Source organism: Python bivittatus, unplaced genomic scaffold (genome assembly GCF_059951505.1).
Source record: "Python bivittatus isolate LINGU-HERP-01145 unplaced genomic scaffold, Pbiv_v1 ctg000330_np1212, whole genome shotgun sequence".
In the NCBI taxonomy this organism is placed as follows: Eukaryota; Metazoa; Chordata; class Lepidosauria; order Squamata; family Pythonidae; genus Python; species Python bivittatus.
The window spans coordinates 33,163,810-33,180,175 of NW_028277058.1; the positions used below are offsets into that span (position 1 = coordinate 33,163,810).

The 16,366-nt window shown below is 38.9% G+C and overlaps 1 protein-coding gene across 1 annotated transcript in view; it reads left to right on the forward strand.

Annotated features, from left to right (window-relative positions):
• The window catches only part of FAM234B (family with sequence similarity 234 member B), a 28,547-nt gene extending 12,781 nt beyond the window's left edge, over nucleotides 1–15,766 (forward strand). The window contains exons 5-13 of the mRNA XM_007423209.4: nucleotides 2,666–2,796; nucleotides 3,206–3,353; nucleotides 4,234–4,375; nucleotides 7,056–7,199; nucleotides 8,333–8,414; nucleotides 9,183–9,338; nucleotides 11,661–11,763; nucleotides 12,379–12,602; nucleotides 13,898–15,766. Of these exons, the coding sequence (XP_007423271.1) occupies nucleotides 2,666–2,796; nucleotides 3,206–3,353; nucleotides 4,234–4,375; nucleotides 7,056–7,199; nucleotides 8,333–8,414; nucleotides 9,183–9,338; nucleotides 11,661–11,763; nucleotides 12,379–12,602; nucleotides 13,898–13,903 (1,136 nt within the window). The 3' untranslated portion in view covers nucleotides 13,904–15,766. The remainder of the gene's footprint in view (nucleotides 1–2,665; nucleotides 2,797–3,205; nucleotides 3,354–4,233; nucleotides 4,376–7,055; nucleotides 7,200–8,332; nucleotides 8,415–9,182; nucleotides 9,339–11,660; nucleotides 11,764–12,378; nucleotides 12,603–13,897) is intronic.
• Nucleotides 15,767–16,366: the final 600 nt, after the last annotated feature.

Sequence of the window (16,366 nt, forward strand, 5' to 3'; positions counted from 1 at the left end):
CCTCAGCGACTTGAAGATGGGTGGACTTCAACTCCCCAAAGTCCCAGATACTGGCTGGGGAATTCTGGGAGTTGAAATCCACCCGTCTTCAAATTGCTGAGGTTAAGAAACTCTGCTGAGGAATGATATAACTGGGAATTAGAAGGTGGCAGTTCAGTCTTTGGTTTTTTCCTCCCTAAACCCTAGGGATTTGTTGCTAATAAGTGATACCAGTACTGGGTTAATGGGCAATGATCTGATTCCCTGTTGGATAGCTTCTTTTGTTTCCATCACCTGATCTTTCAGATGAGTGGTGTCAAAGGTGTGCTGTGCCACTGAATTGTCAACCTTTATTCTTCAGGGTTAACCTTATGGATTGCTTTCAAAATAAATAATGTAATCTTCAAGGCTTGATAACTTCATGTAAGACACAGTTTTGGAATCAGGCACATTATTGAGAAATTTGTAAAGTGACAAATGTTTTGCAGGTCAAACCATGTGTCACATCTTGTTCAAACCCCAATACAGACAAATCTCTTGAAATCCAAAGTAGATTCAGAAAAGATTTCATTTTTTGGAGGATACATGTAGCTCTAAGCAAAGCAGTGCTAAAACTAAAGCCCGCGTAATTTTCCCTCTACTTTTACCCCCATAGTCCCCCCCTCATTCTAGGTGCCACTTTTGTGCATTCCTAACCCTGATAACACGTCTTCTTCCTGGCCTTCAATCTTCCTCCGGCTCTGTCTTCTTTCACTTCCCCCCCTCACCGCTGAGAATGGCAGAATCAAAGCAAGCTAAGAAAACATTCCCTAAAATCAAAGTATACAAATGGTATTTACTATACTAATAAAACAGTCCTCTAGTTGATATATATCTTGATTGCTGTGGGTTCTGACACCATGTTTTACTCTCCCTCCCGCCAACTTCCCCACCCTCCCCCTCAAAAAAAAAAAAAGGTAGAAAAAGAGATTACAGTGCTGTGAAAAGATGTTCAGTTCCCTTTACATAGGAAAGCCTGTATCTAAGATACCTTAATGAACAACTCTCTGATACTTCTCACTATGCAGTCAGGAACTTGGGATGGGAGGATTTTATCTTGTTTCCTATCAAGATAAGGAGGAAGACGTGGTAGTAGTGATTGGATAGTTGAGCAAGAAGGGTGGAGCAAGAATTTGCCAGTAGGCTGAAGCTATGCATTATTATGAAAACCAGGTATTTTATAGTGCTGTGGGCATTATTTCAATATTGCAGCTTGCTACAACCTAGCGCTGTAGATGTATGAAGACTGCACATTCCCAAATTCCCAGAAAGCATGGTCAAATCAATGAGGACTGGGAATTCTGGGAGGTTTTCTTTCCCCTATAGTTTTCTCTTTCTTTTTTCTCAGTTTGTGTTTTATAAATCTTTACTAAAATAAACAATCAAGTAGAAAAGCAGGAAAAAGAAGGTAAGAAAAACAAAAAAGGAAAAAAAGAAAAGAGATTTATAAGCAATATAAAATTAATAAAAAATTGAAATGTCATTAGATTAATGGTGTATATTAAACTAACATATATCAATTTAAGACTTCAGAACAATTTAATTTAATTAATTTGGGCATCAACCGACTCCAAATATACTCTGAGTAGTATACAATAAAACTAACACTATGAAAATAAAATACAGTAATTATGAAAAACATAAAAAAGAAATAAACAACAAGAACTGATGGTGGATCAGGCTATCCATACCCACATACAATCTGACAGTATAGCCAGTATAATATGAATCATATGTCAGAATGAAAAGCTAACAAAAGTTTCTGCCTAATCTAAAAATTATATCCTTATTTCATGAATCAAAACCAACAAACACCCTAATATAATAAAATCTTATGTTAAAAAAAACCTAAACTCTGGTTGTGATACATATTCATATGCAGAATTGTAATCCATAAATTGTTTCCAACAAGTTAAATTCTACATCAGGTTTATTTTTCAGTTATGAGGTTATTTTTGACATTTATGCATACTCCCACAACTTAGCTTGCCATTTTTCTATAGAGGGAGTTATATATCACTTCCAATAAAAGGCACAGAATGTCTTGGCAGCTGTTGTCAGGCATACAGCCAACTCAGTATATTTTGTGGGAATATAAGGTTTGGTAATGTTTAACAGAAAAATGTCTGGCTGGTAAGAGAATCTTTAAAAATTGTTTCATTTTGTAATAAATCATCTTTCAGAACTGTTGTGCTTTGCAACTTTGTCCCCAAATATGAACAAACGATCCAAGATAGAGGTTTCCAAACTTTTTCAGTTCAAGGTATCCCTAGCGGTTCCCAAACTGTGCCCAGCAGCACTAAGAGTTCTGTTTATTAAGTAGTAAAATAAACCGTGGCATTCCTGTGGGTTTGCTGCGGCAGCCCTGGGGCACTGCAGTGCACGATTTGGGAACCATGGATCTGACCTGATTAATGCATTTCCAACATTTTTTAGAAAATAAATTATTGGAGTTGCAATCCTAACACACCTGGAAGGTGCTAGGTTGAGTATTCGATAGATGTGACCAACTTTTGGTTGAAATCTGCTCAACTGCTTTCTCCTTCCACCCCACCACCGGTCAAGCTCTGTAAGCCTTCTGTAAACTCTAACCAGTTTGTAAGCTGCTGTATTGCTGATACAGATTTTATTGTATATCATCCTTTAGGGAAGCCAGTTTGGACCTTTGATTCATCCCAGTTTCCTAATGGAATCTTGGCTGCTCCAGCTGTTATTATACCTGATGTGGATGGAGATCGGGTCAGCGATTTGGTGGTCTTGACCATTGGAAAAACACAGGTAGGGTTCCTTTCCCAAACCTGTGGCAGGAAGGAGGGAGATCTGAACACACTATTTTCTTATAGTTTATTCCAGTCTTTCCCAACTGGGTATCCAAGATATTTAGAGAGCACCAGATTAGGCAAGGCTAGAATAAATGCCTAATGAATGACTTCCACAATGCGCCAGCCTCCTTTTCTGAAGCAGAAAAATGTAAAAAGTACTTTTGTTAATAGGGAAACTGCTGTAATAAGCTATGCTCAACACTCCCCATACCATCTGACCCTCAGATAGGTTGATTAAATAAGGATCTTGATAACATTTAGCAGGATGCAGCTAGAAAAACAAAAACATTTTTCATTCAATTTTGCTGGATAGAATGAGATTGGACTTCCATCTTCACATTCCCTATAACTTTTTTTTCATATAGCCAGAGTTAAGCTTTATCCTGGTATCGGGTAAAACTGGAAACCCCGTGGGAGGACCTGTGAAGTACAGTATCAGCAGAAGTGGAAAACTGATTGGTCCACAAACTTATATCACGAGCCACGGAGCAGTCTACATCCTGTTTGGCTTTGGTAAAATGTCTAATTGCTTTCTTATTCTTATTTCTAAATAAGAAATAACCCTGGCAGCATCACCTTGGTCCTGATGATGAGAGTTTCATGGGTTTCACCTTCAGGATATTCGTTTAATTTATAAACTGCCAACATGATATGAAACGTAGCGATTTACATTCCTAAAGGATATCTAGTTGGCTTGGTGGTGAAAAATGAAATCACTATGGGCATGACTTTTTGTAAAAGCTGACCATATCCAGTACCTTTTTACAAGTAACCAACCCCTTTTATTTAATATATACTGCATAACCAGCACAGTATCTATCCCTTAGAAAGGTACTAATTCCCTTCACATAAACAAATGGGTTAAAATTAACAACAACAACAACTATCCCAGGTCCTTGGGAAAGACTCGATAGGTGGATAAAAATGCCAAATCCGGTCTAAACATCTGGCTGACTCCGACCAACAGTAATAATAATTTGGACAATATGTTACATTATTACCACTGCAAAAGGTCTTATAGGAGTATTTTATATGTGCTAGAAATGTGTCTTGAACCATGCCTTGACCTGTAGTGCAAAAGCAGCTCATGTGTTCACTAAGGGAGTCCAGGCCTTGCCATGTCTTTTCTGGGGAAGCATGACGACTAGATAGAAAGGTTTCTAAGGGAAAGATACACTGATCCATTGTAAAGACTCCAAGATCCACTGAACAGAAATCTGGTTATTATACAACAGCTAGAATTTTTGGCTGTGTACTTGTAACGGTCCTCATTGTGGATGGGATGTCCCTACTGCAACCTGAATGCCTTTAGTTTTCTAGCTCCTGAGTGATTTCAGACCCGCTTTATCAAAACACAACAGAATGTTAGACTTTGCATTTCCTTTCTGTTTAGGTCGGGTCTATGCGGTTGCCTTACGGGATATCTTTGCTCAGGCCAGAAATCATGATAATTTCCCCCCATTGCTGCAGCAAGAAGAACCAGAGTGGGAGAAACACAGATCAGTCAATTTGTTAGAGTTCATTGATATTTACAGGTGGGACACTATCTTTTCTCTACAGTGAAGTTTGTGAATCACTGAGTCTGTATCACATGCATGAATCTTCAGCTGGATAAAGATTCAAGAAATGAGCATGATGATATAGTTTTTTTAAATGGTTGCAACTGTTCAAAGGCATGTTTTCCCTTTCATTGTGTAGACCATTGAGGTTGACTGTCAAACTGTCTTTATTGTTGTGATCCAAGTCCAGAATATGTATAAAACTAAGACTAAACTAAAACTGCAATTGGGCAAGACCAGTGCAGAGTGCACTAAAAGCATAAGCACTAAACGTGAACAATGTAAAACTATACAAAACAGAACAAGTAAAAAACAGCAAAAACCAACTAAGAACATAAAAACCCGAGCCATAAAGTAGCTGAAATTAGCCCTAAATCTAGTGGTGGTAACTAATAAACAGTAAGAACTATCTAATTTGAAAATGGAGATTAACATTTAGAGGTTAAACCTTAGAATTAAAGGGCTGGGGAATAGGAATATCTGTTTAAGATTAAACTGCTTATAATATTTATGAGTCTGGGCACAGACACCTCTATAACACCAGTAGGGTGGTTGTGCATGAAGATATGTATACCTAATGCCATTTCAGGTCCTGGATAAGTATGTAGGGCTGTGAAGCCTAGGACTCTATCGACATCCTGAAGTTGGCACAGAATTAACTGCAGGCTGCATGAATGTAAATAATGGTCTGCTTAGGCCTGACTTAGAGTCTGTCAGGGTCTGCTGTGTTCGCTCTGCTGCTGCACCGAATTTTGCATTGCGATCAGTAATAACAGGGAGGTTGACTGTCATGCAGCATTGAACATTTGACATGCTGCCTCTTTGCTTTCTCTCAAGGTACAGACCTGGGGCCTTAGCCACACATAGCCTCTGAAAGCTTTGAATGCAGCCCTCAGAACTCCCCCCAAAGTGATTGCTGAATTCTAATGTGTAACCTGGCAGAAGGGAACATTGTTCGAGACATGGGCTGTAATCATATTAATTGCTTTTAGTTAGTTTAATCTAATTTAATGAAATTAAATCAGTTGGATTTTCCTGTTAGGCCTGTTTTCTGAAAGAAAAACAACAACAGGTATCTAAAACACTTGCATACTCTCGATTTATTCCTTAGCAAAGTGCAGGGCTGTTGCCAAACCCTACCCCAAACAAAATTTATATTGGAATTAGTTTTTGTTATTCTGTTTGAATTATGCTGCAATAATTCTGGCAGGCTTACTGAAGTCTGATGTGTTTCTCACAAACTCCCAGCAACACACCAATTGTTTAGATGTTGCCCCAGACTACCTATAGAGCCTTCTCCTTTATATCAATTTAACAAGCAATCCAAATCTTGGTTTGATAGGGATTTGCCTCAGTAGTTACCTGCAATCAGTAATCCTAGCTTAGAAGAATGCTTGCACGGTAATAACTCTCCTTCACATGAAATCTTTTTTCTATTAAAAAAGGGTTGTAAGAGGTTGCATAAATGTCTGGCTCAGGTGCTCTCTCTCAGCCTGACATACCCAGCATGATTGTTGTGAGGAGAAAATTAGGAGACTCCAAGGATAGAAACCACAAGGACAGAAAAATGACAACATACATCCAGTGATGTTGCAATATAAACTGCACCCTTTTGTACTTGTGTTCCAATATTGGATCCAAGTACTGTATGTCAGTTGCAAGATTTGCATTGCGTTGTTATGATGCACATTTTGTCGCTTCCCCCTTCTGCAGATGCCCTGCCTCCGAATATGCCACCTTGAACTTTCAAAGAGAAATTGTCCTTTTTATTCACCTGATTTTGTTGACCAACATGCTGGTATTTGCAGGGTTATGGATACTTTGTGCTTACCTGCGTATGTACTCTTTAAAGAATCCTTGATGCACTGCAGAAGGGATTACGTCAATTGTAGACTTGAGTACTGTTTGAACAAAAAATGTTAGCAAAGAATCCATGCGTGGAATTATTCAGGCCAAAAGTTATAAATGTATGAAGTGTAACAGTGTAAATTGGAGCTAACTGAAATTCATTGGGTCAGATTGATTTTTGACTGGGAGATTTCAAGTGGCAAATTTCTTTCCAGAAACCTTCTGAGGAATGGTGTTATTCATCCTGCATATCTTCTTAACTTCCCTTATTTTTTTTTTCTATTTGCTTTGAATGTTGGTTGATCCAAAAGTTGATGGTAGCCCAATTTCTAGAATATGCATTATTCATACAAAGCACCCAGAAACATTGGGTTAATTTTAATTTCTTAAGATCTTTGACTGAGGTTGACGTGGATCTTGTTTGCAATCCAGGCTACAGAATTTATAGTAGAGATGTCATTAAGGAACTCTTTAGAAACTGTTCTGGGCCTTATTCTATCTGGTTTCATCAGCTAGTACCTTAAAATAACATCCAGCTGGATGGTAGCACTAACCCAGCCTTGGCTAATCTTGAAAAGCTAAGCTGAGTCAGACCTGGAGAGACCACCAGAAAGTTCTAGGCTTATTCAATATATATTGAAAAAAACACATTGGAAGAAAAAAATGGGAAACCTTTTTTGGTTTCTGTACTGCTGCCAAGTTAACAATGTGTCCATGACCAGGAAGGCAGTAGGATTCAAGCTATACTAGAAAGATAATTTACATTACTGTACTTTGTTACCTCTTGTTTGCTCTTTGTATCCTGCAGTGGTGGTGTTACATTCCTACAGGCAGTGAAATCTCCTGATAGCAACTGCAGTGACCTTTTGATTACCACTGAACATGGTTTGACTTTACTGCGAGGTCAGGATTTGGAACAGCGTTGGAATCTAGAACAGACGGATATTGACAGGTTACTGGGTTTGGGGGAGTGTGGCCATTTCTGCTTCTCCTTATGTGTAATGGCAGATTAGTGCAGAGCAATTCTTGTTAGTATTAATCTATAGCAGCTTCCTCTCAGCTGTGGAATGTTTTTCTCTTAAATCAACTTTCCTTAATCTGGTTAGACTGGCTAGCAAGTGTGGGAGTTGGCATTCGGTGCATCTAGCGGGTCACCAGGTTGGGGCTGGGTGATCTAACCTTGTGAAGAGGCATTGGAGAACATCTCTGAGCAACTGAAAACTGATATATTCATCTGAACGTTTGATGGCTGTTTTTTTTTAAATTATTCCAATAATATAGTGTTCCTATTTGTAATAAGTCTTAAGTTGACTCTCAAAAATCAAAATAAGTTAAAAAGTAGAGGAAAATAATTACTGCATCATCATCTGTAAATATTATGGAAGTTGTTTGGCTTGTTTTCATTATTACCCTGATGCTAGATGAACAGGTAAATCTTTGGTTTATGCCAAAAGCTTACTAGATGTGGTGTCAGCCCTAATTAGATGAGAAATGATATGACACACATTTAAAATAAGTTACCTATGACTATGATAATATTTATGACCCTGCAATTGAAACAAGAAGCTTTGTATTACTGGCAGCATTGAAAGAGGTTTTGGTTTGAAGTGCCCAAGTCCAAAGGGCGGTGGTGGGCTGGGGAAATCCTACTCACGTTAAAAGGATGCACAGAAGGGTCATGAGGGCTGGCTGTTCTTGTATTACTTGCATGCACAAGACTCATCCCCATGCACTATACTGAATAGGGGCCTAATGGACATAAAGGACATAAAGCTTCAATTGAAGTGGAAACCTAGGCGAATCAGATTCTACTTGAGTGGGAAAAAATGCTACTAGAAAATTTCAGGATGTGGCTAGGGCCCAGAATCAATTCTTATTTTTCTTTTGACCTTCCTCTGATTTAACAACTACTGGTCTCCTGGCTAGGAGAGCAGATTCAGTGGACAGTCTGAATTTTTTTGACAAAGCCTGGGCTTGTAGAAATGCAGATGTGCTCCAATGAAGGAAAAGTTACTTCTCCATGCATGGACATAAGATGCTTCCTTTGTCCACTTTTCAGTCTGACTGCATTCTTCATTTTTGCAGCCAGCCTTGCCCAGGGTACTTCAATGATGATCAAACTTTGGACTTCATGCTTCAGGCACAGCATGGAAACATCTCTAGAAAGGTGCATTCACTGCTTTCTTACAGTACGATCCTGTGTATTCTAACTATTCAGGCAGATAGCTCCAAAGTAAGCATTTATAGCACTTTTCCTCAACCCAGTGCTGGTTGGAAATTCTGGAAGTTGTAGTCCAATATTTCTGGAAGGCACCAGATTGGGAAAGATTGGCGTAGCTGCCCAATGTGCTCCCTTACATTTGATCCATTGTGTCAAGCAGTATCAGTTGAATTCTAATTGAAGATAAGCCAGATGACCCACCCCTGGTATTTTGGATTTTAATTCCTACAAGTTGTGGTTAGTAAAGTTAGTGGCAGCATATTGCAGAATGTGTAGTCCATGCCATTTAAATGTGTCTGTTGAGACAGCCATGACCTTTCCCCTAAGCAGTGGCCACAACAAGTTGACTACGACTGTCATGCGATCTTTCATTCCTGAGAGTGAAGGGCCAAGCTAGACATTAAAGGCATCCTGGCATTTAATGTGCATCTCTTAAGAGTGGTAATTAAAGGGACCACAGCAGATATGGAAAGAGTGTTTAATCCTTTCTTTCTGTTCTGCAATCCTAATGAAAGCTCTTTTTTAGTGTAGCCCTTTTTACCCTAGTTTACTACATGCAGGAAACTTTATATATGAGAAAAGCACTTGACATTTGGATAGCTTGGAGCTTAGCTGCCTTGTTTGTAATAATGCCCAGAAAACCTCTTGATTCCACTTCTCCCTGCATCCCCCCTGAAGTTTTATCTTGCTAATTCTGGGTTTCTCTGTTTTCAGATGCTGGTTGTGGATGGTAAGTCAGGGCTACCAGTTTGGAGCTATGAGCTGCCGTATCACATGAGAAAATCAGATGCACTGTCAGTGCTGACTTTGGACAAAAAATCTGTTTTTCTTTTCTGGGCTAATGAGAAGCAATCTGTCTTCAAAAGTTTGGTGAGTGTGGAGCTCTTCAGTTTGGAGGAGGCTATTTGCCCTGAAACTGCACTATCTAATTCTTTATGTTTGGGAACAAGCTGCAGTTATATAAGGGCATGAAAAACATTTTGCTCATTTTATCTTCTTTTTCTGTTTTTATGTGTTTCCGGGACTTTGAAACAATATTTTTGGGGGAAATTATTTCTATTTCTGTGAATGTTTTCCTGGTCTAGTTCTTTATTTAAATACACAATGTCTGTCATCAGCCTGAATCAAAGACTTCTTCACTGAAAGTTATGGACCATAATCTACCATGCTGTGTAGATTGGATTGGTAGATAGAGGGATTTTTTATTTTCCTGCCTAGGGCTGAGAGAGAGGGACTGGCCCAAAGTCACCCAGCCGGCCTACAGGAGGACTAGATCCTTGTGTCTCCCTACTCCTAGTCTACTACCTTAACCATTACATCCATCTCTCTCTTTCTCCCCCCACACGTATCTGTACAGTTTAAGAACAACTTCCTTTGGCAACATGCATCTTCCTTAGTGCAGTATAGCAGCTGTTGATGCAAAACCCAGAGCATTATGCATTTAACAGCAGTTTGAAATAAAAGTGTTTAAAGGCCAGTAAGGGTATGTGGGTGTGCATCTTTTTCTAGGAAAGGAATTCCACATGGGGCTTCTATTTCTCTTGTACCTGCCGGTCTGAAATGTCTTAATAGCAGGTCTACAAGCAGGGCCAGAGTAATATAGATACAGACAATCCTTAAATATATTAGTCTCAGATTATGAGATTATAAGAATCTAAACTGGATTTGATAGCAAATTCCATTTCTGAGTAGGCAAGCTATTAATTCCCATGTATCCTAGTTAGCAAAGCCACTGGCAAGAATTATGGAAGCTACAGTCCAAACCATCTGAAAACATCCCTCTCATTAAAATCTCAGACCAGCTGTTTTGAAAAGGGTTATTATTACTTTTCCATATCTGGAATGTTGATTATTTTTCAAATGCTAGCCAGTTCTATAAAACTTAAAAAATCAAAGTGGCCTTGAGCTGGACCTGTTTGTCAGATCACACATGTTGGAAGATGTAGCCATATTTGTTTTGAACCTGTGTTCAACCTGGCATGCTGTGGAATCACTGCTGTCCTAGATATAAAAGAAGCTAGGGAACTCACCTTACTTTTTAGGTGAATTCTTTAGCAATTACAAGAACTTGAAGGTCTTTGGAAACAACAGTATTCATGCTTTCATCTGTCTTTTAGTAAAGGGGCTTATTACTCTGTCAGTGAGCAGTAGTTGTAATATTTATTACTGCAATGCAGCATTGAGCAACTTGAAATAATCTTCATGCCAAGCTTGCATAAACAACCTTTAGTCAGCTCAGCCAAGCTATAGGAGCTACACACAGTAAAAGAGAAGGTATAATATTGACCAAACTCTTAATGCTGTGTCTGATAAATCCACACAGGCATTACATATATAAGGAACTGAATAAAATATATTTAATAAACTTGAAGGGCTAGCATAGTAGTAGAGAAACTCAGTTATGCTGGTACTCATATGTTACTCTTGTGTTTCTCTCTTCTCTTCATAATGACTCTTCTTCACCCTGTCTGTGCTTTTCCTCCACTGATAACACATAATCACTAGAATACCTGAAATGAGAAGAAAACTGTAGAAGGTTAAAAAGCAACCTTTTTTGATTATTGTTTTCATTTTAGTTTCCTTCATATCACATGACTCTTACTGGACTGTTAACTTCCATGAGGCAATACAAACAAACATATAAAATGCAGTCCTGATTCTGCATTAACCTATGGACTTGGGCAAACCACTGCTTTCCCTCCCCTCCTCTTCTCCTGGAAGGGGAAAAAAATAATTTAAAAAATGAAAAAGAAAAAGGCTGACTCTCAAGAATTTCCTCAAGGAACACTGAGAATTATAGTGAATGTTGGCCATTTAACTTGGGAGCAATACTGAGGTTAGTGGAGGAGGCAGCAAGATGAAATAGTGATAACTGACATGCATACGCAGACTGATTTTAATGGGAATTTGAAGATGGTAATAACTGGAATTGTTGATGTCCTGACTGCTGTTTGGCCATTAGAAGCTCTTCTCCCCTGCCATCCATGTTGCTTTAGTCCCTTTTTATTACAATAGGCAATGTTGTGCCCTCCAGATGTTTTACAGTATAGCTGTCATCACCCTTCACCACTGGCCATGCTGGCTCGGGCTATGGAAATTGGTCTCAGATGTCTAGTTTAATTCCATTGAAAGGTGTAGGATGAATTAAGCAGGGGCCCTTTATGACTGCTACTGTTGTCGCTGCTGTTTTAGGAACCCAGGCCAAGGATTCACCATCTTTATCTTCTTCATCCTACTTTCCCTTCGGTCCTTTTGGACTTGAGTAATACGACAGACCCAGTGATTGCTTCATCCAGTGAGTATGCAAGGGAAAATGGAAAAAGAAAAGCCAAGGATGCTTAAATAAACGCTGAAAGCTGTCCTAGTTCGTGATGGCTAATCACGGCTCAATTCCCTTTTTTGCTAGGCTGTTTGTAGCACTTAAGCCTCTTAGTTAAATATTGATCTTTCCTTCCAATGCACAAGGCAGCTCATTATTTGCATATTTTCATTAAATTGGCCTTGGCTGTCAAGGATCTAAAATACAGAAGGTGTGTTTTTCTTGGCATCTTGTATTCTTCTAATGAAATTGGCTGCATCTTTTCTTTATGGGTGTTAAATGTTTTGTTGCAATTACAATTTCTGCCGTTGTAAACGTGCTAAGATTTCAGAATTATTTGTTTTTGCTTGTTTGTAATTGTACAACCAGAAATGCTGTATGTGATTGTAACCTTGAATCAGTTCTGCAGAGCTATTTGTATTCATAGCTGTTTCGGACCACTGATCACTGTGCCTAGCTTTTAGCTATAACTAGAAGCCAAACCTGAATTCATTTAAGAACAGCTAATAGAAATTAGCTTTATGAATCTGAATGTGATTTATTGTTTAGTAGTCACTGGTTGTTGTTTTTGTTCCCCTTTGCATCTGTTAGTTGGAATAAATGATCTTCAAAAAGATGCCTTTTATATTACTGTGACAACGAGTCCCACTTCTGAACACCAGCCAGGGGTTCTCTCCGTTAGTAAGCTCCGCCTGCGGTGGGCTTTGATGACCCAGAGCCGGGACATACCTCTGAAAGACACAGATCCCAAAATCAATCATGGGGAACTGAGACGGATTCTTTCCAGGATCAAATTTATTGATTTTGCTCAGAAGGTGAGATTCTTTGGGGGTTAAAAATGTGCATGTAAGAGGGAGGAGAATTGATTTGGCTGTTCTATTGAAGAGGAAGCAAAACTAATGTTCTGGTAAATTGCAGAATAAGAGAGTCAAGAAACTGCAAAGCCGCATGATTTCTTTGTTTTGATTTGGGAAGAAGGGCCTTGATCATGCTCTGATTCCACAGTGGCTCACTTATATTATCTGGAGAATGCTTAAGTGAGGCCTCAAATAAGCCATTGCAGATTAAAGTTTAATGTTTTGATTTGTCTCCCCCTCATATAGAGGTTAACTCTCTTAACTTGGAATGTGGCATAGTAGCTAAATTTAGGCAATGCGGATTTTTATGTTTTTTAGTTTGATTACTTTCTGTAAAAATACAGATGGGAACTGAATGCAAAGCCTCTGATAGATGAACTGCTTCCATTTTCACCTTTAAATATACCCCAAACTTTAAAAAAATGGCCCAAATTTCTCCCCTACAATTTAGTATTGTGCTTTTGGGATCAAAAAGTGAAAATAAGAGTCCGACTGGACATTGAGACCTTTGGAGGTGAATAAATCCTGTATCCACTGGTCACCTGACCAACTCCTCAGATGCACAAAAAAAGACCAACAATTTTCAGTGGCATCACAGCTGCTATGTGGGAATGTGGTTGAGACTCCCTGGCCAATTGCCTTTATCTATCCCTTCTACAGAGCATTTGCATATATTACAGGATTGCTACAATCTCTGAAACGGAAATCTGTTTCTTCAAAAAAGAAAAGAAAGAAAAAAAGTAGTAGATAAACTCCATTAAATGGAATTTGCTTTCTTCTCTTAATTCAGATTGAAATTTCAAATACGGTTAGTGGTATTCTCTGCCAAGAGCAGGCTCATTCTGTAGCCTGTTGTGACCTTTGATGCAGGAGAACTGCATGTGTCCCAGACAGACAGGTCCCAGACAGGTTCAAAGAGATTTATATAGTTCACATATTATTGTAAGCCATTATGTGTTTGGTTTGGGCTTAATACAATATGTGAATTAAAATTACTGCAATTTGTGTATTACAGTTTATACATTAGTCTGATGTGAGAACCTAGCTAATCATGAATTATTCAACAAACCGTGCTTAACTAAAATCTTGATACTGACTGCTCTGGCTGACTTGATATGGTTGGTGTTTCATCTTCCCTTCTCCCTTGCACCCAACATGCTGTTGCTGTTAATTGTGCCTTGCATAAATACAATTCCAGAAGCCAGACCTGGTATATCTGACACTTTCTCTTCTCCTTCTTTTCCCTACCTCAGTTCTAGCCATGTATCTCAGGTGTTCTGAGTGACAAAAATATATGGAGCTCCATATCTACAACTAAGCTGGTCAGTCAGACTTTGGGACAATTTCAGTTAATGAAGAATGGGGACTGAAAACCCAGATGTTTTAGCACTGGGGAAGCTGAACTGTTCATCCTTAAGTATCCTGACTTGAAGGAAAGCTGCTTGTCCCTTCCTTTGCTATTACATGGTTACATACTTCTTTCCAGGTGGACTGAATGTGTGTATTTAAACAGGGATATTGGGGTATGTGTGTATAAATAGATTGTCATCTTAATTTATGAAGTATATCAGGAAGTTCCTATTTATATTGTAGAAGGATTTAAGTTCCTATTTATATTGTAGAGGTATTTCAGTGTATTCTGCCTTTTGCCACTATTCCCTTGGCTGGCACCCTTCACTCTTTGAGTTCCTTCAGCTCTTTTACCTCCTTTTGTTTTAGAGTTACTCTTTTTTCCCATTCAGTCATTCCTATCTTCCATAATCCACAGTGAATGATGTTATATGTTCTAGTGCTGCTTGACTGCATGCATGCATCCATTCATTCAGAGCCAGATGGGATTTATTGCCACTGATAGTGAGGCCAGTGACTATCAGATCTCTCAAATGAGTCTAGAATCAGCCTATCCAAATTATAGGGGAGTTCTGTGTAACCAATGGGTAAGATGTTTGTTGCAATGCTCTTGTATTATTGACTACTTAAATAGTGATCAGGCACACTCAAAGAAACAGCATGATAGATGCATTTGGTGTTAGTATTACACAAGCTTTGGTATTACCTCCTAAAATAGAACTTGTCTATCATTAAATATGGTGATGATGATTGTACCATCTTCTCATAATGTATGTTCTCAGTTTTGCTTTGAAGTATTAAAAAAACTCAATTCTGACAGAAGATGCAATTGAAGCTTTTTCATAAGAACACGAGAGCCCTAATGGATAAGACCAAAGATCTGTTTAATCTAGCATCCTATTCTGGCTGAACATCTGCCTTTAGGAAACTCACTAGCCATTTCCCACTCATGTTCCCCAATAGCTGTTTCTCGATACACATTTTTGTGACTCCATTGCTTACATTCCTCCTCTAAGGGAACTGTCAGTTTATTCCTGGATCAGGGCTACTGCCTTGGCAACGTAAGGGGAAGTTTCTCATACTGGATTGAATTGAAGATCTGTACATAGCCCCTTTCAAATGTCTTTCTTCATCAGCTTTTATCCTGATAGTAGTCCTGAGGCAGTGCCTCACTCTGCTGCTCCCTTTTTATTTGTGTCTGTTGGAGAGGAGCTTGGCTCAATGTTAGCACAATTTATAGCGCTTGTCTTCCTCACTGCCACCTCCTGGGCCTTTCTGGTTTTTCAGATAAGTTTAAACAAGTAAGACAGTCTTCCTCAATTTGGTGTCCTTCAGCTTGGTTGGACTGCAACTCCCATTACTCTCAGTTTAAGGCCCTGCTGCATAGGAGTAGCAGTCTAATACAACCATAATGTGTGTGTCATCAGTGTTTTGAGTGTGTCCCTCTGGCTGCTTCACACGGCAGTTTGATGTATCTGAAAGGCACCAAGTTGGGGAAAGCAGTATCCATGTTGCTTCCAGAGTTTCTGTAACAGGGAACAATCTTGTGTTGCTTAACCCTTGTTGGCAAATTCTGAAAACTACTTGAAATGATGACATGCACCCTGAGTTTCTCCTTTTAGCTCAGATTTGATTTGTGCCATTTGGTGCTTCTGAGCCTTCTGTGATTGTTTTTTCCCCCCTGTATCCCCTATGCACTTTAAAGAAAAGGCTTGTCTGTATGTTGTTTCGAACTATAAACCTTAACAGAAGAAATAAATATGTACAGCATATCTCTGTGTCAGCTGAGTTTTTTGGCTTCTCTGAACCAACTGAAGGTGGGTCTTGAAAAGAATAAAATTAGAGTCCTCAGTCTGTCAGCAGATAAAAGTGCCATGGGAAGCTGCTGTGGGAATATGCTCATACCATCTGTGATCATATACAGCCTTCTGCCTAGAATAGAACTCATAGGAAACCTTTCTTTTTGTCTCTGGGGTGAAATCAGATTTATGGAATATTGATAGTTTACCCATGACACAATGCTTATTGGGCTTTCAGTTAATCATAAAGCTATTCTTCTTAATAAGGCTTGAAAGTTTATACGTTCGTTCTTTAAATCCCAACAAAGTTTGATGAAGTGCAGGACATATGGAGTGAAGACAAAGAGTAGCTAAATGTACCATTTAGGAAAATCAATCCATACTACTCAGTCACCATGCATCTTATGTGAGAAAAGTCCAGTCTGGGACTTCTGTCGTGGGATAAAATGTCAGTGCCAATCAGAACATGAGTCTTACCAACTTCAGGTCATTTCATGCCATTAGCAAGTCCTGAGGCTGTTTTGCTCCTGTTTTGCTAGAATGAAATGGAAACATGTTTACAGGCCAGTATAT